General features: G+C 60.9%; 1 protein-coding gene across 4 annotated transcripts in view; it reads left to right on the top strand.

Moving 5' to 3' along the window:
• The first annotated feature begins 227 nt into the window (after positions 1-227).
• Positions 228-24,353, top strand: part of PDE5A (phosphodiesterase 5A) — a 67,606-nt gene continuing 43,480 nt past the window's right edge. The window contains exons 1-3 of one of the 4 annotated variants that reach the window (XM_036031773.1): positions 228-1,169; positions 14,431-15,025; positions 21,627-21,716. In XM_036031773.1, the coding sequence (XP_035887666.1) occupies positions 1,057-1,169; positions 14,431-15,025; positions 21,627-21,716 (798 nt within the window). In that variant the 5' untranslated portion in view covers positions 228-1,056. Of the gene's footprint in view, positions 1,170-1,430; positions 1,692-1,739; positions 2,429-14,430; positions 15,026-21,626; positions 21,717-24,353 lie in introns of those variants that run through there. The other 3 variants (XM_028520709.2, XM_036031775.1, XM_036031774.1) reach the window with 3 other exon arrangements.

Below are 24,353 nucleotides of genomic sequence, written 5' to 3'. Positions count from 1 at the left end.
GCAGGGGTAAGAGGAAGAGGACAAAGCAAAGGGAGACACCAGCTCCTTTTCGAAGGGATACAGTTGAAGGCGGGGGAGGAGGGGTGGTGAATTCCAGTGAAACATAGATGACGCAATATTTTAAAATCGGGCGGGCTGCCTGCTCTGCCCCGGCCGGTGGGCGTGGCCCCCGGGTCAGCGGGCTGTACAGGGGGGTCTTCCTTCCCGTCTTGGTTACCCCACTTCGCTCCTTTCTTTCTCGGAAAATCTTTCTCCAACTCGTGAAAAGGGGGTGTTTGATGCAAAGGCACTTAGTTTATATTTATTATTATTGTCGTTATTATTAACATGGGACACAGGGAAGGCCATGTTGGAGGTCACCCGCAAACCCGTCCCGGTGCCCCCACTCCGCCCCCCCGGGCGTGCTGGGTGGCTGGGGCGCCGTGAGCCACCCCGCCCGCGGGGCCCCGGGGTGGTGTCCCCGCTGCTCCCAGACCCCAGTGCCGGCTGCAGCAGCTAGGCGCACGGCCCTTCTTCGCCCAGGCCCCCGGGAAAGCGCCCGGAGTGGCAGCACCTCCCCTCTCGGGAATACGTCCCCCGGCCACCGCTCTCGTGGATGAGTCTCCACGTCGCGACCGCCCCTTTCCTAGAGGGGGACACTCGCGAACACACCCGTCACCTCCGCGCGCCCCGCAGCCCGCCCGCTCGGCGCGCAGCGCACCCCAGCGGTCGCGTGCCGCCGCCTCCCGGCCCTGGCCACCCGGCTTCCGGAGAGCTCGCCAGTCGCCGCCGCGGCCGCCTCGGAATCGGCACTTGTGAGGCCGCGGGAGCCGGGCCGGGCCGGACCCCCGGAGGCGCGGCTGCGGCTCGGGCCTCGCTCCCCGCACCTGGAGCCGGAGCCGGAGAGGCGGGGCGGGGCTGCAGCCCGGCCGAGCGCCGGTGCAGCTCGCCGAAGCCGGCCGGACCCGAGCGAGGCGCGGGGGAGGGTCTCGCGGCCGAGTCCGCGGCTCCGGGGGGGAGGGACCCCAGCAGGGGTGGACCCGGCCCCCGCGAGGCGCCGAGGCGCGCGGCGCGGGCATGGAACGGGCCGGCCCGAGCTCCGCGCGGCCGCGGGACCACAACTCGGTGGAAGCGTGGCTGGACGACCACTGGGACTTCACCTTCTCTTACTTTGTTAGGAAAGCCACCAGGTAAGAGGAGGACACGCGGCCGCGCGGGCCGCGCGTGGAGCCCGACCTGGGCTGGTCCGTCCTGGCATTGTCCCCTCCCTTCACCATTAGCAGCCTCGGATCGCGGGCCTTCATTTTAAAGTAGGTCCCGGGTCCTGTTACCGTGCGGAGATCTGGACTCGAGGGCGAGCGCAGTGTTAAAACCCAGGCGTGGGCTCGGATCCAACTTGCTCTCAAAGTTCAAATACAGAAATAACCCAGCGCCCGGCCCCCGCTGCTCGCATCCCGCGGGAGCCGTTCCCGCGCGCCCGTGTGCACGGCCTCCTGCAGCCGCGTCCACCTCCCGGAGCCCCAGACCTCCGCGGCGAAACCAAAACAGCCCGAGCCCCTTCCCTGCAGCTCCGGAAGCGCCGTCCCCGGCCCGGTCCCGGCGGCCGCGCTCCTCCCCCGTCCCCCTCGCCCGGGCCCGGCGGGGCGGGGAGGCGGGGTGGGGGCGAGACGGCGGGGCAGCCCCGGGCAGCAGCGTGCAGGAGCCTTCCCGGAGTGAGTGCTGGTGCCTGTACCCCTCCAGTCCCCAGCGTCCCGCCCGCCTCTTTTTACTCGCTCCTGCGTCTGAGGCGGCGCCGCGGACGGGGCTCCGGGAGGGGTGGCGGCGGGGCGCGCAACGGACCCCAGGGCCGGCGGGTCCCGAGCGGCCGAAGCGACCCCAGGGCCACTGTGGTCCGGAGCCAAGGCGGGGCGGCCGAGGTGGAGGGCGGGGGCGAACTCTCCTCTGGGAGGCGGCCGCCGGCCTTGGGGCGCGCGTGGGAAACACTAGCGGAGGCTGGGGAGGAACAGAGGCTGGCGCCGAGGGACCCGGAGGGGAGCGGAGAGTGCGTGGCGCGCGGGTCCCCGAAGCCTGCGCACTCGGTGAGGAGCCGGGACGCCAACAGGGCTCCTGCGCGCGCTCGGGCCGACTTCCAGACGAGCCTTTGGGAAGGGTCGGAGCCAGCCCTGGACGCCGGGCCTGAGGTGATGGTGGGGGAGCCGGCCGGGGCTTCGTGCCGGGCTCCCACCCGCCGGCGCGCAGCCGCCGCTGTGCCGGGCGCTCCCCGCCAGGGGGCGGCGCGGCGCGGGGCGAGCGGGCGGCGGGGTCGCTAGGGGAGCCGGCTCCAGGCACCCGCCGCACCTGGGCGCGGCGTCGCCCCCCTCGCCTGCTGGAGTTCGGGGTCCACCGGGGCCGCACGGCCTGCACCTCGCCTCCCCACGTCTGCTATGCTGCCCTTTGGAGACAGAACGAGGTACCACCCGGCACCCCCTTCCCACTCCTCGGGGCGCGGCAGGCCGGGGCTGGGTGGCGAGGGTTGGGGGGGGGGCGGTGCTTCACTGGCAGTGGACCCTGCGACATTCGAACCTCCTTGCCTCTTGCGGACCGTTACTTTGCAGCCTTAGATGGGGCCGTCTTCACCCCGTTACTCCTAAGGAGCATCCAGTGTTGGAGTCCACTGAACCACTTTCGGGTTTCTGACAGAGGCCAGGGCTTTGGGACAGATCTCCTCTCTCCGGATTAATTACTGTCCCCTCTGAAAGTCAGCCTTCTTCCCTGCTTTCACCTTCTCCCCTGGAGACCCACCCCACCCCACATCTGGGGCGCCTGAGGGGTGAGCCCTGTGTGGAATGCGGGTTCAGGGTGAGCACGGAGGCCGGAGAGGTCTGGAACTGCCCACTGCTGTGGGCAGCAGCATTCAGAGGTCCCCTGCTACTCCCCGGCCACCTGTCCCATTTCTTGGCACTTGTGCGCCCTTCCCCCGCCTGCCTCCCTGGAGTCCTGCGCGGTGCAGGGGATGGGGAGTGGGCAGGGGACCGGGCTGTTGGTTTAGGTGTGTGTGTCTGGTGGGGGGGGGGGGATGTGTCTTTCAGTTAGATTATCAACAGTTGAAAGAAGCAAGTCCTCTGTCTCAGGGAGCAGCCAAGACGCCCTTTCCTCTCCCTCCTGCCCATGTAAAGGCAGAAGCCGGGCGCCCATTTGGTGGTGGGTTTTACCTCGTCATGCCGAACCCCGCTGAGCGTCCTTCCGGGGCCTGCCGGAGCCTGCCGGAACTTTGGAAGTGGTATCTTAGTGCAAAACAAATGGAAAATGTTGGTGCCTGTCTCTTCACGTTACGTGTTCTCCCAAGTAGCACAGGATGAAAATCCTAATTCCCAAATTGGCGTTTGTCAGAGCAAAATGTAGGTCGTCCGAGACTCTCGGTGCGTTTCTCGGGCTGGGCTGTCCCCGCACGGCTGCTGTGGCCGGCTGGCCGCGCCCTTCTGAGGCCTGTGCGTCTGTCTCTGTGTGCATGCTCTCGGGAGAGGAGTTTGTGCCGAGTTCCAGGCGGAAAACGAAAGTATGAAGCAGCCCCGAGCACCGCAGGCCCTCGGTCTGGGGAGTTACAACGTGCTGGAGGGGTCAGCGTGCAGCCGGGCGCTTCAGGGCGCGGGGGTCCGGCTCGGGGTTGCACTGGGTGGTGCTCACTTACATGAGAGACCTGCAGGAAAAAAAACAAAGAGAGGTGGGGACGTAGGTGCTTATACAGCTGCCGGACTGCTGGGCCCGGGCACTCACTCAGCCGTGGTCAAGACTTAGCGCAGGCGCCTTCACTTCCCTGGCAAGGTCTTGTTTTCCAACTAGGAGCCCACGCTCCTGGGCCTTGTCCCCTCTGTCCCCAGGCTGGGAGTGCGAGTGCACACCGCAGGTGACTCAGGAAACCCACGAAACGACAGACTCCCAGCCCCCGAGGGTGCCCTTGGCTCGGCCCTCTGGGCCTGTGACCGGGCCCGATGCCCAGACTGTCGCCACAGCCCTGGACGTGATCATGGTCCTTTGACAACCAGGCCTGCTGCTCCATCCTTTCCCTGGTGGCGTGATTGGCGCCCGGGAGTGGACACCGAGGGGAACGCAAGTTCCAACTTCCCCAATTCTCCCTGGGACACCCGGGAATGTGGGCTGCCCTTGAAAGCCCTTGTTTGTGCTTTACACTGTGACTGTTTTCAGTGACAGAGTTGAGCACCTCATTGAAAGCTGTGCAGTTTGCAGCATAGAAATAGATGCGATTTGGCCCTGGCAGGGTAGCTCAGTGGCTTAGAGCATCGTTGGGGTATGCCAGGGTTGTGGGTTCGATCCCCAGTCGGGGCACATACAAGAAGCAACCAATGAATGCTTGGATAAGTGGAACAACAAGTTGATGTTTCTCCCTCTCTCTCTCTCCTTCTCTCTCTGAAATAAAGGGAATAGATGCTGTTTAGTAACTATAATCTGTCTATGTGAAGTTGAGGGTCAGCTGAACAATTGATGACGTAGTCTATTGGCATAAAAAATAATCCGAGACTGGCCCTCCCTGTGGGAGACAGTGTTGCAGCCGCCCCACCGGCCGGCCCGGCGGGAGAGACAGGTAATGAGGGGCCCTGAGGCCCACCCAGCGTTCTCAAATGACGCCTTCCTGGCTGCAGACACCACCCTCGCGGCCGCCGCCCCTCTGGACAGCCGGTGACAGCGCGGCTGCCTATCGTGAGTGCCACCAGCCCTGGGATCCCCGGCGGCTCGGGGTTCTGTCGGGGGAGCAGCACTTTTTATTGCTCTATTTTGTGTGAGGCAGATGCTTGAGAGTATTTGGCCTCTCCTGGAGAGAGGAGATACCACGTGAGGACAAGGTTTTTATGGCCGCGGGGTCAAGGTCCAGAAACAGAACTCCCGCGCCCCGGGGCCGTTTTCCGCGGCAGACTTCCCATGTAAGCGGCCGCGCTGGCCGGCTTGCTCACGCTCCTCTGGCCCAGAGCTCAGGGTTGGCCCTCCTCTTCCCCTTTCCCTCGTTCTTGTGTCGTTGTCTCACCTCTGGAAGCTGTAGCATCTCCATGTTTAAGGCATTGATGTTAACACAGATGACGGACAGAATGTAAACGTTGCTCCCCACTCTTAAACCTGACGGTCGCTGTAAGGGTGCAGGAATGGAAGCGGCATGACTTTCAGGCAGCGCTGTGCTGGCACGTTGTGTTAAACTGGTCCCCGGCGCTGAGGATGATCCAACTCCGTGGGCGTGCACTCCGTGGACCTGGATGCGATTTAGAACGCAGGGCGGGGCAGGAGCAGGCGTGCGGTTGTGCGTGTGGGGAATCGTACAATAACTAGTAGTACAAGAACACACTCAGGTGCTCACAGCTGGAAGCCTACTTCTGCCCCACCCTGTGCTTTTATGGTGGTAATTCTGGGGCAGCAACGGCCTTTTCGCTGTATCGTTTACAGCCAGGGCGCAGCCAGCCAGCTACAAGCTGCCTGCCGGCAACCTCAGTGCGCCTGCACAGATCACCTGGGAGACCACCAGAGCCCCTGCCCCCCCCCCCCGCCACGTGACGCAGTCTCTTCGCCCTTCCACCTTGGAGCCTCCAGTTCAGATCCTCCGAGAGCCCGTGAACCGGGGCCTCGGCCCCTAAAAACGTGGTCGAATGTGCGCAGTGGCCGTGGGCCAGAGAGGGATCTGTGGAAGTCAGGCTCTCTGCGCAGCATAGCCCACGTGTAAATAGGCGTGTGGTGCCTAGGGTTCAGGAGCTCCCCCCGCCCCGCCCCGCCCCGCCCCGCCCCAGTGAGTGACCTGAGGATGTGTAGAAATCGCCGATGTTTGCACAAGGTCGTGTTTTCAGCACATGAAGGTGAGCAGTTGTTTGCAGTTTAATTATGCTGTGCAACAACATTTCCTTTTTAAATAATTCCACCTAACTAGATGATCTGACTCCGGTCTCTCACGTTATTTCTGTGAAAGTTCCTGAAACCCCGTTCGCGCCGTGTGGGGGGACGTTGTGCCTTCTCCCCTCTCCGACGATGGAGAACATGTCCCACCACCGCCTTCCCCTCGCCCCGGCCCTGAAAACACAGCTCATCTGGGAACTGTGGCGGAACGTCCTGGTGTGCTTCAAAACAGCTGGGAGAGTCCTCTCGTAACTGAAGAGGCTGAAACGCACTGCTTGGTATTTTCTCGTTTACCCCCAGCATGTTCCAACCTAGTGGTTTACCAACCCGTAACCGCTGGGACGAGTTAGACGGGCTGTTTCTTCTCGGCGCCGGCCGTGGGAGGCGAGCCCCTTCCCGGGCCGCGGGCCTTCCTCCGTCAGGGCTGCCGGACAATTGAATGAACGCCGCACGGATGGATCGTGGAGGCCTGGAACGGGGCTCATCTCTGACTTCAGGACGCAGACTAGCTGCCGACGAGGCAGGACGTCCTAGGGAATCAGTTTGTGGGGCAGATGTGGGCCCCACCGGCCCCGTGGCGGCCGACCCGTGGGCCTGGCTACAGTGCAGCAGCGTGAGGTTACAGTGAGGTCACATTCCTGCCCCAGCGTGGGTGAGGTTCTCGGCGCGCAGAGCCCGCGGGCTGGGGAGGGAAGGGAAGGGGGCTTCCCCACGCGAGATGGCCTTTGACGGGTAGCTCTGTGATCGTGGGAGCCGGCGGGCATGCTCACTTCGCTTCGAGTGGCTTATCCGTCTGTACTTTATGATGTGCGTGTTTTGTTCATTCTCTCTGAACGGTGGGAAGTTCCGCTGTTGCCAAACAAATGCTCAGAGCAGGCCAAGCAGTCTGAGTGTTCAGTTCAGAAGACTCCTCCTGTGAGGAAGTCTGACAAGCTGTTGAACACATGTGTTCCTGGGGGCTCCAGCTCGAAGGGAACGTGCTTTCTGAAGACGTCCCTGCCAGCGCACTGTCCGAGCCTTTTCCCCGAATCTGACTCGTGAAGGAGGGTGAGCCTTTTGCAAACCATTTTCTCTGCGTAACTTCATCACACCCACACTTGAGAGGCCGCAGCTCCCCATCTGATGTCTCACCCTTCGTGATCATGGTGAACAATAAGAATGACCGTTTCCACTCCCTGCGGAGCAGCTGAGGTCACGGGAACAGGAAAGACCCGATCTGCTGAGCCGATGACATCGCCGGAGGACGCACGCGCAGACCGGACCAGTGCCTCTTCGCCGTGGAGGGGCCGCGTGACCCAGGGCTTCCCAAACCTCAGCGGCGCGCCCCTGCGACAGGAAGACATTCTTCCCCGTCTCCGTGACGGCGGTTAGGGAGCGCTCGGTCCCACGTGACGGACGCACAGCTGGGGCTCGTGCGGAGTGGTTCACCACAGGACGGCGTCCCTGGGGGCCGGTTTGGCTGGGAAGCTCAGCTGCTCAGAGGATCTCGTCAAGATCCCGCCTGTCCCTCTGCAGATCTAACCCATCTGCTCCTCCTGCAGTCCATCCGTCCGTCCCTCGTCCCTGCGTCCGTCCGTCCTCAGGCCCTGTGCTGTGTGGGCTCTGTTATTCCGAGTGTTTTCTTCACGTGCAGGAAACACCGTTTCTTGGCGGGATTCTGCGGTCTTGCACGTCTGATGTTCGAGAAGTGCCTTGAATGACTCAGAATTACTGGGAATTGCCCAGAATTACTCAGGCCTTGTTACGCCGCCCGTCTGTGCTGGGCCCGTGGCCGTGCCCGGGACGGTGTCGTCGGACCACTCCCCTGAGGCAGCCGGCCCACCGGGCGACATGTCCTTGGGGGTGGGGAGGGGCGTGGTTTCTAAAAGGAAGTGACGAGGGCACACCCAGAATCTCCCAGTTAACACCGTTCCTACTGTCGCCTTCCTTTTACTTGAACATCGTTTAAACATGGGGTTTTCAAGAGCAGGTGTAATTTAATCACAGTTACAGCCTGCATGCAACTGTAAAACCAGAGTAAGTACGTAAGTTAATTATGAACAAAATGAAAAAACTCCAACCAAATGCCCACGGACAGCGTTCGTTCAATCCACCCGAGGAGGGACCGCGGCCAGGCCTGCCAGACGGAGGGTCTGGGGCCAGCTGGCTGCTGCTGTAGCCGCCCTGTGTGGGCTCCCCCCCACTTCCCCCCACCCCGGGCCATTCCGTGGGCGCAGCCACGAAGCTTTCCTTCCCAGAACACAGCAGCCAGCCCCCCGGTCGTACTCGGTTTAACAGCGTCTCTGCACATCATGCCTTCCTCTCCCGCATCCTCTCTGCCCCGCTGGGCCGCCGTGCGGCCGGCTGCCTGGAGGACAGACGCCGGGGCTTTACAGCCGCAGGGCGGGACCTGGGGACAGGGTGGCCGTCCCGGGTTCTGGCTTTGTCGCCCAGGACAGGAGTGAAACGTTTTCATGGAAACGGAACAGGGCTGCGTGGGGTCCCCAGCTTGCTCTCTCGGGCTGCCCAGGGCCGCCTCCCCGAGTCTGAGCGGCAGAGCCCGTCCGGGGGCAGAGTCACGGCCTGGATTCCAGTGGCTGTGTCCCTGCCGATGCAGCCGGGTTGCCCTTTGAGGGACGCCTTTCCCGCGTGTGACCGTGAGTGCGTGGAGGGTCACAGGGCGTGTCTCCCCCAGGTCTCGGTCTCCCTCGGACGTGGAACCCTACCTATGACGCGGTTCTGCGTGTCATGTCGTCTGGTTCCCACAAGCGTCTCTGGTGTTTTTGTGGCTGGAGGAACCCGGGAGCCACGGAACCACCGCGGGCAGAGCACCCCTGGGCTTCCCGAGGCGGACCCCAGCGGACGCCTCGCTCCCACCCCCAGCTAGATGTCGGTGGGGGTGTCCCGAGCTGCCCCTGCTCCGCCCAGCACCTCGTGCCTGCACATCATCCGTTTGTCCTTCCCCTGAACCAGCGCGTCCCGGAAGGCAAGGGCCCCCACCCGGTCTGCGGCAGGCCCCGTGTTTGCCGTGGGGGCTGCTGAGCATGTGGCGGGAGGTTCGCCGGCCCCTGGCCCAGGCACCGAATGCCAGGGCCCCTGACCCCCACTTTGTGATCCACACTTCCAAATGCCCCCCGAGGGCTGGCACCAGTACCGGGCTGCGAGCTACTGCCCAAACCTTTAGCGTCTGTTTCCGTCTGGGGTGGCTCAGGGCCCTGGGCAGACTCAAGCTGGGGGACCCCCGACCACCACCTCCTCCCGAGGGTGTGGCCTTGGGGGCCTCTTTGGCGCTCTCCGTGAAATGGAAACAGTAGCAGGTGCTCCCTGGGGCTCCTCAGAACCCTGGAGAAAGTGCTGTGCGCTTCCTTGTCGTTCCAAGGAGCAGTTTTTGGGCGCCGCTGGTTTGCCCTGAGAACCACTCACGCCCGAACCAGAACCTCAGACTCGGAGAGTCACTCCCTCGGTACGGAGGGCGGGGTTGGAGCGACAGGCTGGCGATTTTATAGGCTTCGTGGGCCTTTCTCGTTTTCAGAGGACTTTTTCCTGGCGGCGTGAGCAGAACCTCTGTGGGTTCTGTGAGGGGCCGGGAAGGGCTCAGAGCCGCGGGCCGAGCTGGAGCGGGTGCCCAGCGCTGCCGTGGGCTCGCCCTGCGGCCGGCCCGGGGGAAGACCCCCGGCGCTACAGCTACAGCGGAGGGCGGAGGGGAGTGGGGACGCGGGGCAGAGAGGTTCGTAAACGGGCCGGAAATGCCCTCGCAGCTCCCAGCGCTCCTGAGCCTCTCCCTCCTTCTCTGAGTGTTTCCCAAGCGTGAGCAGGCACCGGAGCCGAGTTACGCACATCGTGCAACCACAGTGGTCTAAAGCCAGAGTCCAAGAGCGGGGCAACTCTCTGAGAAACATTGTATCTTATGCGAGTCGCTGTTGTGTGCTTCCTACCGATAACTTCAGCAGAGGTCCGTGTCAGCTCCCAACTGCCCCCTCTCCGACAGGAAATCTGCAGCCTCTGTCACTCTGGTCTGCGGTGACGGGTTCATGGGAGTGATGACGGAGAAACCCGCAGAGAGAGGGGGAGGGGTGGGGCATCGACAGCAGACAGACACGTGAGCACGCACCATGTGCGTGTCTGGGTCCTTCGGGGCCTGCAGCTTCCACTCTGCTCTGAGGTGTCCCCCAAGTCTCCCCACATGCTCCCGCTCCAGGGGGTCGGTCCACAGGCTCCTGGAGGCCCAGACGTCCGCCTGTAGGTGAGAGTCCCCCAGGTGACCCCCACCTCCGTGGGCAGGAGCAGCCAGGCCACCGGCCGCCCCCAGACCTCCCGTGGCAGAGCGAGCGTTAAGGCCGTCGAGTGGTGTGACCGCCCTCCAGGCTGGAACCGGGGTTGTTGTGAGACAGTGTTATGGTTTAATTACAGGTAACTACTTGTCTATTTTCTCACATTTGTTGTCAGTTTGGCTGTATCTTTGACAGTTTGAAAAAAGAACTTGTCCTTCAAGTCTCTAAATTATTTTGGAAAAACACTGAATTCGAAGTAGTGATGGGAAAAGGCGAGTTACATTCTTGCTCTTTCTGTTCCCGCCAAATGTGGGGTCTGGGTCTCCGCGTGTCACTCCGGACGTGATGCTACACGGGACTGTTGTCGTCGTCGGGGAGTCTGTGTGTTTCACCTCTGTTGTAGAAAATACACTAAAACAATGTGTTTTTTTAAAGATGAGTGTTTCTGTAGAGACACTTGTGCATTTAAATTGGGAGCTTAAGAAGAAACACAGTCGCTAACATCTAGTCTTTCTCTAGAAGCCTGTTTATTGAATAAGTTCATTTTATACTTTCAAAAATTTAAAAAAAAACCCTTTTTAGACGCATCACCGCTGAACGCTCAGCTCACTTGAAAACAGCTCGGCTTGTGCACTCGGCGCTGGGGACCTGGCGCCACCTGCCCCTTTCTCTGTGGGCACTGTCGCCTCGGGCTGCCAGGGGGCCTGCGGGGGCTGCACCGCCGTCCCCGTGGGGGGGTGGGGGAGAACAGACCGAGTCTCTCAGGCCTCCCCTTCCAGAGAGGGAGCTCTGGGACGAAGGCCCGGTCTCCCCACCCGGGGCCCTGACGGCCGGGTTCTGCGAGAGAGCCCAGCTGTGGGTCAGTGGGAGCAACGCCCGGGCTCACCGGCCGGCCTCCCCCGGAACCGAGCTCAGGCCGAAGTTTGTCCCGGGCTCCAACGCGCAGGCCGCCCCCCCACCCCCACCCCAGGGAGCGCCGGAGACTGTGCCCACGTGGGGCTATTTCCATATATAGTTTTAGAGTCTGAAAAGTGGGAACTCTCCAATGACATTTTAAAATAGAGTGGCTGAACATTTAGGTACTAGGCCATTACGGCGATATTTTTAGTATTAGAACACAAATACCCTAAGTACAGTATATTTTCAAGGAATTTCCATCCCTTGCTACATGATTTTAGGCAAGAGTGCAAAACACGTTAAACTCGTTTTACAAGTGGGTTTCGTCTCACACTTTCAACTTAGAAGAGTTATGTTTATATCACACTTCTCCTTCGCCTTGTAAATGTTTTCTCCCGATTCTTCTAGATGCCAAGAAATATTCTATAAAACCTAGGCAAAGTCTCTGCATTAGTTTCTTTTTCCAGACAGCCGGAATGTCGAGTACGTATTTTGAGGCACTTCTGTCTTTTTCAAGATTCCTTCTGTAAGGTGCGTGAGCTATTCCGCTTCGGCGGCAAGAACACGCGCGGCCATGTGCAGTCCTCCGCACAGGCGTGTGCGTGCGTCTGGGCGTCGTGTGCACGCGTGTGTTCGGCTGGTCCGGTCTGAAACGCCCGTGCCCCGTGCCCTGTCGGCACCCACTGCCCCTCCCGTGGGTCCCCACTGGAGAGCTGGCCCGTGGGGAGGCTGTGACTCGTCCACATCATCGGGGAATTTTTAGAACACAAACCGGGTTGTGCTTTTCCTCCCTGCGGTCAGTCTCTGCTAATCTTCAGTGAAAACGAGAAGTTGGGGAAGGGAGGAAGTTCCTGTTCTTCACAGCGTGACGCCTTAGACTGGCCTTTTCACTTTTTCAGTGAATGGTATCCGTCAGTTTACCAAGTTTCTAGAAAGTGGGCGATGGAGTGTGCCCAATGCACAATACAAAACTTTAAACTGTTTAAATATCCATAAAAAGGAGTTACTATTTTGGCGCCATTAAATGTAATCAATTAACTTAATGGAGTCTACCATTTTAAGAATGATACATTTTTAAAAAATATTTTATTTATTTATTTTTAGACAGAGGGGAAGGGAGGGAGAAAGAGAGAGAGAGAAACATCCATGTGTGGTTGTCTCTCACACGCCCCCTACTGGGGACCTGGCCCACAACCCAGGCATGTGCCCTGACTGGGAATCGAACCTGGGATCCCTTGGTTCACCGACTGATACTCAATCCACTGAGCCACAGGGCAAGAATGATACAGTCTGTATCTACTTAAAACAGTAAGCACGCAGGAGGTGTGGAGTGAAACACAGAGCGCTTTACTTCCGCCATGTGCGTAGTTGCGATGAACTGAGCTTTCTGTTACACCGTCGGTCAACAGCGGCTGTCCACCATCCGACCCTGCTGGCCCCCAGAGTTCCTTTGATCTTTCCACTCGCCAATGCAGTGACCCTCCCCTCCGGGCATCACTGAGGATGCCAAAGGTCGGGCACCGGAAAGGTCAGGTCCCACCTTCTCCCTGCAGCAGCTGCCCTGACCTGGCGGCCCAGACGCCTGCACAGTGAGTTCGTTGAGTGTCATAGGGCGTTCTGCTGCCTGGCGACACCACCGTGGGCCAAGCGGGGCTGCCGGTCCCCTAAGAGGCCCCGTGGACTGAAAACACGGCTTTCATGTCACCAATTTTCACACCCAGTCGTCACTGGGGGACCACACTGAGCTGCGAGGGTCTCCCCTGACGCAGTCCCGCGACCCCTAATGATTCCGACATTCCCTGGAGCAGGACAGCAGGACGACAGTGCGCTCCTCATCCGAGTCATCCTTTGAGCAGATTGGAGGTTTAAAGTTCAAGTCACGTTTACGGAAACTTATGGCAAGTTTTTGGCAGTTGCCAGTGGCTGTGTTTCCTGCCATGTGATTAATTCCCGTCCTCGGTTCCGCTCTTGCTCGGGGTGGGAGGGGGCGCTGAGGGAGGGGGCGCCGAGGGAGGGGGCGCGGGTGGGCTGGGGAGCCCAGGGGAGGTTCACCGGAGAGGGACTCTCCCAGCGTTGACTGCGGCGCCTTCCGGGCTTTCTCCGGTCGGTCGCTGTAAGACGTGCCGTCAGAGTCTGGAACCAAAACTCACGTGTGAGGCCCCTGGGACGGAGGGGGAACGCATCTTACAGTCTGTGAGGTGTGGCCCGTCTGCCCACCGGAGGGGGTGACGCCAGCGTTCCCTGCAGCCGAGCAGGTCGGACAGGGGCTGCGTCTCCGTGCTCCCCAGACAGTGCACGGCCGAGCGTTTTCTGTCCCGCCGTTTAGACACGCGCCCCCGGCGTGGAGACGGCGTCGCTCTCACTGGAGGGAAGTTCTTGTACGTGTCCGCAGTGGGGGCAAGTGTTTTTCTTTCGGAGGCGAACTTCGGTTTGGGAAGGAGTCAGGTCTCAGGCATGATGGCGCAGACTTTAAGTTAGCTGCTAATGCTGGTTTCTTCTTGAAGTTTGCTTTGTTTGTTTTGAGAGGAAGGCTTAGGGAAAAACAAGTGTAACTTTTAGATAAAACTAATATCCTAAGGAACTTTGAAATTTTCTTAGAAGTTAGTCTCAGAAGAAGGGTTTTAAACATGTCTGAGGTAATGGTGCTGTGCAGTCCAGTAAGATCGCAGCCTTCCAGGGCACCGTGCGACCTGACCGGTGCGCGGCCGCACGAGACCTGGCTGGTTCCTAAACAGCTCGGCCACTGCAAAGCCCCCAGCTCCTGCAGGGTTCTCCCACAGGGCAGGGCATTCAAAACAGACCATCTGAATTGGGGGGACGGAACCTTTAAAATGCGGTATTGCCTGCTGTAAGATTTCCGTCCCCCACACCAGACAGGTCATTTTTACCGCTACGGGTCAGGCATCACCGGAGCCTTCCGGTCACAGAGGCCTCCAGCCTTTCTGCACGCCAGATCGCACTGTCCATCTTCTCTGCGTCCTCCTCGGGTCTGCGTGGGGCCACAGAGGGGCAGCTATGTGAAATCAAGGGTGTGAGCGAGCCAGATCTAGCTACACATGTGTTTTCAGCGTCCGTGCATTTATTTAGCTTCAGAACAAGCTTCGTTGCAGACGACAGCCCCGTCTCCCTGCCTGTGTCTTCCCGAGACTCGTCCCGGGCTGTGCCTTGAGCCGCAGCGCAAACGGACTCGGGGAGGAGCAGGCGTGGCACTGCCTGTGGTGCGGGTCAGACACCCCCAGTCTGCTCCCTGAGAACCTCCGCTGGACCAGTCGTCCCCCGCTGCCGTCCAGGTCCCGGCCGTCCTAAATGAGCCGCCTTGTCTCTGTTCCCTGTGGCCCATCGGACGACGACCCCACTCGGCTGGGAGCTGGCCGGGAGCAGCCTCGGGGAGCCCCCGGCCCCGGCCCCAGGTAACCTTCGCCCCTGTGTTCCACAGAGAGATGGTCAACGCCTGGTTCGCGGAGCGCGTGCACACCATCCCCGCCTGCAAGGAGGATACCCGAGGCCGCTCCGAGTCCTGCCCGTGCCCCACGCAGCCCTCGGGCGCCCGCCCAGACAGCAGCGCCCCGGCCGCGCCGGCCAGGAAGATCTCTGCCTCCGAGTTCGACCGGCCCCTGCGGCCCATCGTGGTCAAGGACTCCGAGGGGACCGTGCGCTTCCTCCCGGACTCGGAGCAGAAGGAGCAGATGCCGCTGACCGCCCCGCGGCTCGACAAGGAGGATGACGGGGACCAGTGCTCGAGGCTCCTGGAGCTGGTGAAGGACATCTCCAGCCACCTGGATGTCACCGCCCTGTGCCACAAGATCTTCCTGCACATCCACCAGCTCATCTCCGCCGACCGCTACTCCCTGTTCCTGGTCTGCGAGGACAGCTCCAACGACAAGTTCCTGGTCAGCCGCCTCTTCGACGTGGCCGAAGGCTCCACCCTGGAGCAGGCGTCCAGCAGCTGCATCCGCCTGCAGTGGAACACGGGCATCGTGGGCCACGTGGCGGCGCGTGGGGAGCCCCTGAACATCAAGGACGCCTATGAGGTGAGGGTGCGCGGGGCGCGCGGGGCGCGCGGGGCACACTCGGGGTGAGGGGCGTGTGAAACCCAGGTGCCACGGTCTGCAGCCGTGTCCCGAGGTAGAGTCCACGGTAGTAACTCTTCCATCTCTGAGACGCCAGTCCCCTGACTGGTGGGTGTGGCCAGGAAATGGCCCTGGGCAGGGCCCCGGCCCCTTCTCCACCCCCATCCCCGGCCCGTGAGGTTGTGTCATCGTCTCTCAGCCACGTGCGCATCGTCCCACTGGGTGTTCCTGCGTGCTCCTGTCTCTGCTACCTCTGCTCGAACTTCTGAAGTTTGCACGGAGATTCCAGAACAGGTGCCAAAACCATCCAAAACCAAAAAACCCTGTTGACTTGTTTATTCATCCATCCACCATCCATCCACCCATCTACCCATTCATCTACCCATCCACCATCCACCCACCCATCATCCACCCACCATCCACCCACCATCCACCCACCATCCACCATCCACCCACCATCCATCCACCCACCCATCCACCCACCCATCCATCCTCCATCCACCCATCCACCCACCATCCACCATCCATCCACCATGCACCCATCCATCCACCATCCACCCACCCACCCATCCACCATCCGCCCATCCACCCACCATCCACCCACCATCCGCCATCCATCCACCATCCACCCACCCATCCACCCACCACCCACCCATCCATCCAAAATCATACTCGCTCACTCATAGTCTCCCTGACACCAAGGACGGATTCTCTTCCTTTCTATTCTTTCTTTCACTTTTATTAAGCATATAAAGTCATGGGGGTCTTTAAAAATTGGAAATCTTTACTCTAAACTACTTTAATGGAAAGATTTCCCATTTCTCCCACTTCTGCTCCAGTTGTGTACGGATCTTTAATTATGGACTTACAGTTTACACTATATAAGGTTTCAAATTCCATGCTTAAAGCGATCCTTTTCATTAATAAAACAATGGGGGTTGCACCAAGCCCCTGAGTTGAGTGACGCGTCCGTCATCTGTGGGTGACGCGAAGGCCAGCTGTTGCCGCTCCTGCCCTCCAGCTCGAGGGCTGCTCTGAGAAGCGCCCACGACCCCCCCCACCACCTGCAGCTCCTCAGTGGGATCCCGGGGTGGCAGGTCTCCTTCCCCCCTGGACCCCGGTGCCTGATACGACTCCTGGTGCCCAGTCGTCTTTGTAGACACTGACTCAGCAAAGCCGCAGCCGGTCAGGGGACAAGCAGAGGAGAAAGCAGCCCCTGACAGGTGCTGGGGGGGGGGGGCAGGCGGTGGGTCCGGGAAGCAGGGGACACAGGAGTCCGGATGGATGTGGGACGGAGGGTGGAGATCCAGGGTGGGGAGTGATGCGGGCTGTGGGCCCCGGAGGGCAGACGGGATGTGAGTGGGTGGGGGGAGTTGTGCACATGGTGGGACCCGCACGCGCAGAGGCAGTTAAGCAGGGTGGTCCCGGGGTCCGGGGCGCACGTCTGGAAATGGGGGGGTGGGGGGCCATAGTCCAGACACCGAGGATCCGGAGGGGCGGGGCCTGGACATGGGGGGAGGGGACTCGAGTGCCAGGCTGAGGCGCGTGGCCGGGCCCAGGGCCCCGGGGAGCAGTCACGGCAGGTTCAAAGGGGACGGCAGGGAGGCCGCACTTGAGAAAGTCGGGTTTTATGGCGGCTGTAAAAAGAGGCTGAGGGGAAAGTACTGGAGCGTGGGAGGGGGAGGGTTTTAGCAGTCTGAGGAGCGAGGCCTCCGAGGCGGGCGCTGGCCTTGGACACCCAGAGGGCTGCCTTTCCGGCGGGGAGAGGGGTCTGCAGGGAGGGGCTGGGGTCCCGGAGAGAGGAGTCCCGGGGGACTCAGTGTTGAAGGCGGGCGAACACTAACCGGCGGGAAGTGCCGAGGGCAGGAGTCCGGGGAGAGGCGTGACAGGTCAAGCCCACTACGCCCTGGGGTGTTTTTCCGAACCCGTCCTGTGCACGGGAGCCATTCAAACCTGATGCTTCTCGGCGCTGTCTCCACGCCCCCTTCGACCCGTCGTAACATCCCGCCCACCGCGGCTGACCCCAGAAGGGCGCTCCGGACGCAGCTGAAGGACTCCCTTCTGTGACAGGTGACAGGTGACAGCTGGGTTTCCCCTCTCCAGTGGCAGCAGGGCCCGGGCGTCTCCCGCCCGGAGAATCTCTTCACTTGCCTGCGTTTTGTTGAGTCTGCTCACCCTCCTCGGACGCGGACGGCGCAGTTTTTGTTTGGGGTTGGCGATGATCTGATGCCCGCACGGCCCTCTGGAAGGGGCCGCGTCCCCCACCCGTCCTCGGTCAAGGAGACGGCTCTCCGCCCGCGGTTCCTGCCTTGCCACCTGACCCTCGGGGTCCTGGCCTGGGTGTGGGGTGGCCCCGCAGAAGGGACTTGTGTCCAGGAATTCTGCTGCAGGTGGTGGGGCTGACCGTTGACGTGTAGTTGAGGTTGTTGGTACGACCCTGGGAGTCAGCCCCACCGATCCAGTGACTAGCCCGGGGGCTGCCCGGAGCCCTCTGTGACAGGAGTCAGGACGTGAAAACGCATTCGAGTGTTCCCCGAACCCCGAAACCCGCATCTGTGAAAGCAGCACTCTGCCACGGGGTCTCTCGGGCGCGTCTGACCGCGGGACACTGTGAAGGAGGTGGCGTCACCTTGGGAAACCTGCAGGCAGCCGTGAGGTGTGAGCGTGCTCAGGGGGAAGCTCAGAATGAAAAAAATGGTCTCACGGATCAAGGAGTGGTGAGAAAAACCAACATTTCATGCACTATTTGAAACTTTGTAACAGAAGGACGTAAGTTGGAGGATTCCACTGCTTAATTGCTAACAAAAGGAATGCATTCACACACTCAGTACGTGAGACGGGACCAGCAGCTCGGACCAGCAGGCCCCGGTCGGACCTCAGGGGCCCGTGAGAGGCCGGGGGCAGGCGCTGCCCACCCGTCGACGGCCAGACACTCGTCGCCTTCTGCGTCAGCCGGCCAGCGTTTTCGCAGCTTTCTGGACCGTGGCCCCGGAGTTGTTGACGATAAGACATTGACACAGAGTAATCAAAGCAGCAATGGGATCTGTTGGGCGCTTCTCTCACCTGTAAAAACTAGACGTCCCCCAGTGTCTGGGTTGGACCGGGAGCTAGTCGGGGCTCTTCAGAGAAACAGGGCCCACGCCGGAGGGGCCGATGCGCCCGCCCCGCCTGTCTGCCAGAGCAGGCTGTCCCCAGCGGGCTGGACAGCCCACCGCGGCGCGACGACCTGCACCCCGCCCTCTGAGGCCAACGCTCGCCCTTCTGGGGACCCCGGGAAATGATGTCGTGCCGGCTGCCCGGGCATCCCTGAGCCCAATCAGGTGGGCACGGGGAGTCAGCCGGCTCAGACGGCCCGAGCCCCAGTCCCGCACCCCGTGGACGCCCAGGCCGCCCTAAGACCCCCGTGTCCGCAGATTCACGGTGCGGAGCGCCCTCCTCTCCCAGGTCCACCGAGACGCCGACCCCAGCCTCTTCTCCCGCCTCCACAGGGCAGCCACGCCCCGTGTGCCCCGACTTCAGGGGCATGCCTGGGGGTCTGAGGGAGGGGCCCTCACCACGCAGCTGCCCTTCCCCCCACCCCACTCCCTTCCCCCCTTTTTCTCCAGAAGGCTCGTGGCCGTCTCCCCCCGCAGGCCTCGCTTTCTGCCTCATTGAGACGCACGGGCTCTCTCAAACGAGTTTCTGCTGCTCACAGTTATTTCCAAAACGGGTTCTGGAAGGAAGAAATAACCCCGCCACCGTTTCGGTGTTGAGGAACCCAGCCGTCTGCCACCACCCGGGCACGGCCCAGGGAGCACGGCTGGGGAAGCGCGGGGTCTGCCTCGCTCGGGGGGCTCACCACCGTTGCCTTACCGGGCCCCTTTACAGAAGAAAACCAGCCGATCCTTCGTCGCGTCTGTCGTGTTATTTCCTTCTGGGTTTCCCGTTCTTTTCAATCTCACTCCAGCTCGCAGAAAAGTCTCGAGGCCCGTGGGGGAAGCTTCCACGTGCCCATTCCCCGGTTACGTGTCGCCGTGTTTGCTTCACCCTTGTCCTTCCTCTCCCTGTCTAATGCATGTCAGTCCTGAGTGCGGGTTATTCCCTCTGACCCACTCAGTAAGTTGGAGGCATGGCCACTGAACATTCCAGTGCATTTTCAGTAGATCTTTCAACAAGAACATTCCCTTCCACCACTGCCATGTATCAGAGTCAGGAAACTTTACGGTGCAGCGCTGTCCCCTAAGAGGTGACAGTCATGTTGGCGAGCTGTTCCGTCGGAGCCACACTTCCCCTCTGACCGAGGGCCTCGTCCGGGACTGCAGCTGCACGCCCGTGTCCGGCCGCCTTGGTCTCCGGCACACCTGGCGCCATCTCTCCCTGTGTCCCCGTCTTCCTTGACACGCATTCGAGACGAGCACCGGCCAGCCCTTCTGCGGAACATCCCTCCGGGACAGACGCGGCCCAGGGCCCGGGCCTCGCTCCTGGGGACCCAGCTTTGCTGGCAGAGCGTGTGAGGCTCGCACTGCCCCCGCCCGTCTGTGCAGAGGGACGCCCGGGCCGCGGCCGGCTCCAACTCCATGCCTGCCCACCCCTGTTGCCTTAGTTGGGCCCCAGGGTCCAGTCCTCTTCTCCATAAACCAGACTTGGGATCAGAGTATTCATTAGCCACGTAGCTGCTGACGACATGTTCCTCTCTGTGTCTGGACATCGGGCTGTGGACTGATTCTCCGTGACGCGATTGCTTCCTTCTTTACACGCCTCCACATGGCCGTGCCGGGTGTCACCTGAGGACTGTTCCCTGGAGACACTCAGCCACGCGGCCCCCGTGTCCCCACAGAACTGCCCCCCCATTGCACCGACGGACGAAGCCACGACGCAGCGGCGTTCACGGGGACTGCACCACGCTCGTGCCGGTTCCCTGCCGCGGTCACGGCAACTTTCCTTCCGAAGTCGCCTTAGGTGCCACGTCTGGCCCCCGAGGGGAGGGCTGGCCTCGTTTCTGACCCCGATCGAGTGCCTCCGTGTAACCGTTTCCTCCGTGCGCAGCTTGGGCTTTGCGTGACTTCCGGCTAATTAAAAAAAAAAATAGACGTGACCTTCCGAGATGAGGATTTTCCGGCGTGGCTGCTCCATGCTCTCTGAAGGGAGGTCCGCGAGCAGGCCCGTGAGGGCGGAGGGCTATTATTAGGCTGAGCCTGTGTCTTCCCAGGGCTGCGGCTCCCAACGCCCATTCCAGCGTCTCTGTTCGGGCATGTGGTTTCCGTGGTAGTCGTGCCCCTCCCCCCCGGGGTGCCAAGCCGCCTGCAACTTCCTCCCGCAGGCCCCCCACCCGCCGACCAGATCGGCTTTGAACGATAACACGCCGAAGATGACCACACCTGATAATGTCGACGCCTGTTACTCACGCACCCCTTCCTTAATGTCGCAAACGCTTGGGATTCCTGTGCGCCTCCCGGGGGTACGCCGCCGGGCCAGCAGCAGCCCGGCCTGGAGCCCACGGCCCACCTCCCCCCCCCCCCAGGTCCGCAGGGTGAGGGGGCGGCCCTCTCTCCGTGCCCACCTCCCGGGCCGTGCGCCCTCCAGCCCCTCCTGACCACCGGGTGTGCACGGTGCGCCCCTCAGAGGGGCCGGGCCTCCGGGGGCGAAGGGGCTGTTGGCGGTCTGACTGCGGCCACAGAGGGTCTTCCCGGGCATTACAGCAGGGGCGATGGCATGGTTTAAATTCCCATGAGCCCCTGGGACAGAGGAAACGGGGGACCCGTGCTCCCGAGTGGGGGGAGGCAGGCACTGGAGGGGCAGCGGCGGGTTTGGTGGGGAGTGTCAGAGCAGAGACAGCACCGAGGCGGGGGCAGCGGGGGGCGCAGGAAGGTGGGCCGAGAGCTGAGACTGGACTGCATGGGGTGGGGGGGAGCCTGGTGGCATGGCCTCAAGTCCCTGATTTTTTTTTAAATGCCTGCCAGAATTTTATTTTTTTAACGTGGCTTTTTCCCCCACAGTTTAATTTTTTATTTTTATTTATTTTTAAATCTATTTTATTGATTATGCTATAACAGTTGTCCCATTTCCCCCCTTCATTCCCCTCCCCCTGCACACCCCCTCCCACCCACATCCCCCCCTTTAGTGCATGTCCATGGGTCATAAGTTCTTTAGCTTCTACATTTCCCGTACTATTCTTACCCTCCCCCTGTCTATTTTCTATCTACCATCTATGCTACTTGTTCTCTGTACCTTTCCCCCTCTCTCCTCCTCCCCCTCCCCTGGTGCTAACCCTCCATGTGTCCCTGATGTTAAGTGAGGCTGTAGGAATCGGCTCCTGTTTTGAGTTCCCTTAATCTCTGAACATTTTGGTTGAGTCTTTATTTCTTGGGTTCTCATAAACATTGGATTCTTGGAAAAACTTAAATTTGTCTTGGTGGAAAATGTTCCAGACTTACGCGGTCTGCTGCCTTTTACAGCAATAACATTGCCGTTCAGGGCAAAAAGGTAAGTCGAAGGGTAGGTTTCTCTAATCTTATAAGTCGGGAAAATCAAATCAGCCTTTGAACAGGTCAGCCACTAAATCGAATTTCTCTTCCCTCGCGAGGACCCTCGATTCAATGCAGAAGTGGACCGCATTACCGGCTACAGGACACAGAGCGTCCTCTGCATGCCAATTAAGAACCACAGGGAAGAGGTAAGCCAATTTTCCGTTTCGTAAAAGGTCATTTGAAAGCATTTTTCTTTTTGAAAAAAAAAAAAAAAAAAACTTGCGTACTTACGAATAAGTCCAGAGTGACAAGTTAACTCTACGGTGCTTACATGTCCTGCTTGTTGTTTCCGACTTAGACTTGAGTGTTAGGGTTGAGTCCTGATGGAGACCGTGCCGGGACTTAGAAACAGACATCAGACCTTTCGTCTCTTTACCGACCCCTCTCTCCGGCCCCCCTCCCCCCGCCCATGGATGCTGCCCGAGGTACACCGTCCAGGGGGTGGTCGTAATCCATCCATCTCACACGTGTTGAGTGATTGAGTAATGCTCTTCCCCAAATGATTGCCCAATTATAATGATCATCGGAAAATTTGAAGTTTCTTTTTTTTAAATACTTTTTTTAAAGATTTTATTTATTTATTTTTAGAGAGGGAATGGAGGGAGAAAGAGAGAGAAACATCAATGTGCGATTGCTGGGGCTAAGGCCTGCAACCCAGGCATGTGCCCTGATTGGGAATCGAACCTGCGACACTTTGGTTCACAGCCCGCGCTCAATCCACTGAGCTACACCAGCCAGGGATGGAAAATGTGAAGGTTCACTTGCAAGTTTTTTCTAATTGTTGCCCATCTTCTCCTTGTGTGTACTGAAAATACTCTGCGTGTGAGAGGACCTGGGTGGCTCAGCCCGGCTGCTCCAGAAGGGGGCTGCTCGTCGCCCGGTGGGCGTGCGTGTGACTGTGTAGGAGACCCCCAAGCTCTCCCCAAAAACCGCTGAGCCACGTGTGTTCTTACCCGCCGTGTCTGCTTGGTCCACGTCCGTGGCCGTCTGGGACGTTGTCAGCGTGTGTGACATTTTAGCAGCTCTCTTGCGGGGACGATTTAAATTCGGTTTCGGGGACACAGGACCCCACCCTCAGCTGCGGCGGGCCATCTGGGCCCTGCAGATCGGGTGAGAGTGGGTGCAGCCCGGGTCCCAAGGCTCCGCCTTCCCTGGGGTTCCGGCCGGACCCCGAGTGTCCTCCCCACCCCTACCTGCTCCACGCTCAGCGTCCTCTCTGCGTCTCCGTCTCACCTGTGACGCCCCCCCCCCCCCCCCCCCCGCCGCGGCGGTCACGGTTTCCTGGCACCAAGCACGGCACGAGATGAGGCACCGCCAGGAACTTCCCTGGAGGAGGCTGGAGAACTGGACTGAAGGGAGGGACTCCACACCGGGCTTTAACCCCCTCGCCACCCCCCCTTCTGGACCCACTGCCGCTGCGCCCCCGCCCTGCCCCCCCCCCCCGCCCCGGGGCCGCACCACAGCCTGTGAGAACCGTCCGCACGGGAGAGGGCGGTGGGAAACGGGAGGCCAGCACGCTCTCAGCCAGGCCGCGGTCACCCGAAGAGCGGACTTGGCGGCCAAGCGGATGCGGCGATGACTTCCAGATTTGTCTTCCCAAGTAAACAAACTGGGGGCAGGGTCAGCCTGCGTCCACTCACGGAAGCCCTCCTTCTCCCACGCCGCTTTGGAAGCCAGAAGGGAGGGTCCCAGCGAGGGTCTGGGGAGCGGCGTTAAGACGGCTGCTCTCGGGCGGAAGCCCGCCCTCGCCACTCACCTGCCGAGACACCGGGCGGAGTGGGCCTGCCCAGGAGTCTGCTGCAAACCGAGGCTCCCGAGAGGCCTGCCCCCGGGGTCGCGTGCTCGGGGCACCGCTCGGTGCCTGGCCCACGGAGGCATCAGTGCAGGCTGGCTGCTCGTGCTTGAGACAGACAGAGCTGGCGGGGGTTTTAGGGCAGACAGGGAGCGACAGACAAAGCTGTCCAAACAGGTCACCAGCCACACACCGACCGGCCGGCCGGGGTCATGTGATAGCGGATACGGTCCACCTTCGAACCAGTGCCAGGCCTCCGAGGAGAAGGCTTTTGCCAGGTTTCCTCGCACATGAGCCCAGCGGCGGGTCTGGAGTCTCCTCCGTGTCCAGTGCCAATGCCAATGCCAATGCCAATGCCAGCGCTGGCGGCCCGGGACCTGCGGGGGGGAAGTGAGCATCGACTGTGGATTCGTTGTCTGCAGACTGCCCTGGTGGCTGTCAGAGGCCCCGACCCTCGGGGCGTAGGTGTCAGTGCGGTGAGCTCCTTAAACAGACCAGTGAGATGCTGACCACGAGACCTGTGACCGCGCAGCCCTGTGACCTCAGAGGCTGAGCCGTGACAGCGCAGAGAGTCCAGGGAGACGCCCAGGTTTCAGGAAAACGCACGACCTCATCGTCTCTCCTTCCGCGCTCCGGGAGTTCCTCCCCTTCCTGTCCCCGTCGTGAGGGCGGTGGGCGCAGGACCCCTTTGTGGAGGCCTGGGTCACAGGCTTCTGACACATTCCCGAACGTCTGTGGCAAGTGTTTTTTTAAAACACAGAGAGGAGCTTTTTACGGTCTGCCCCCTCAGCTCCCTTCTCAGAGGAGAGGGTTAATGAGGACACTGAGGTGGGGGCGGGGGAAAGCTTGAGAAAGCTACAACAATTTGCTTGGAAAGGTCAAAGAGCAGCCGGCTGGAGAAAACGAAGATGGGGAGGCTCAGGGTGGGGGAGAGGGGAGCCGGCCGGGCTGGGCTGCGGGGTGAGGACTGGGGGCTGGGGCTCTGGCAGCA

The sequence above is a fragment of the Phyllostomus discolor genome, chromosome 8 (genome assembly GCF_004126475.2).
Source record: "Phyllostomus discolor isolate MPI-MPIP mPhyDis1 chromosome 8, mPhyDis1.pri.v3, whole genome shotgun sequence".
Lineage (NCBI taxonomy): Eukaryota > Metazoa > Chordata > Mammalia > Chiroptera > Phyllostomidae > Phyllostomus > Phyllostomus discolor.
The sequence above is the reverse complement of the archived record's forward strand: the minus strand, read 5'-3'. Positions and strand labels throughout refer to the sequence as shown.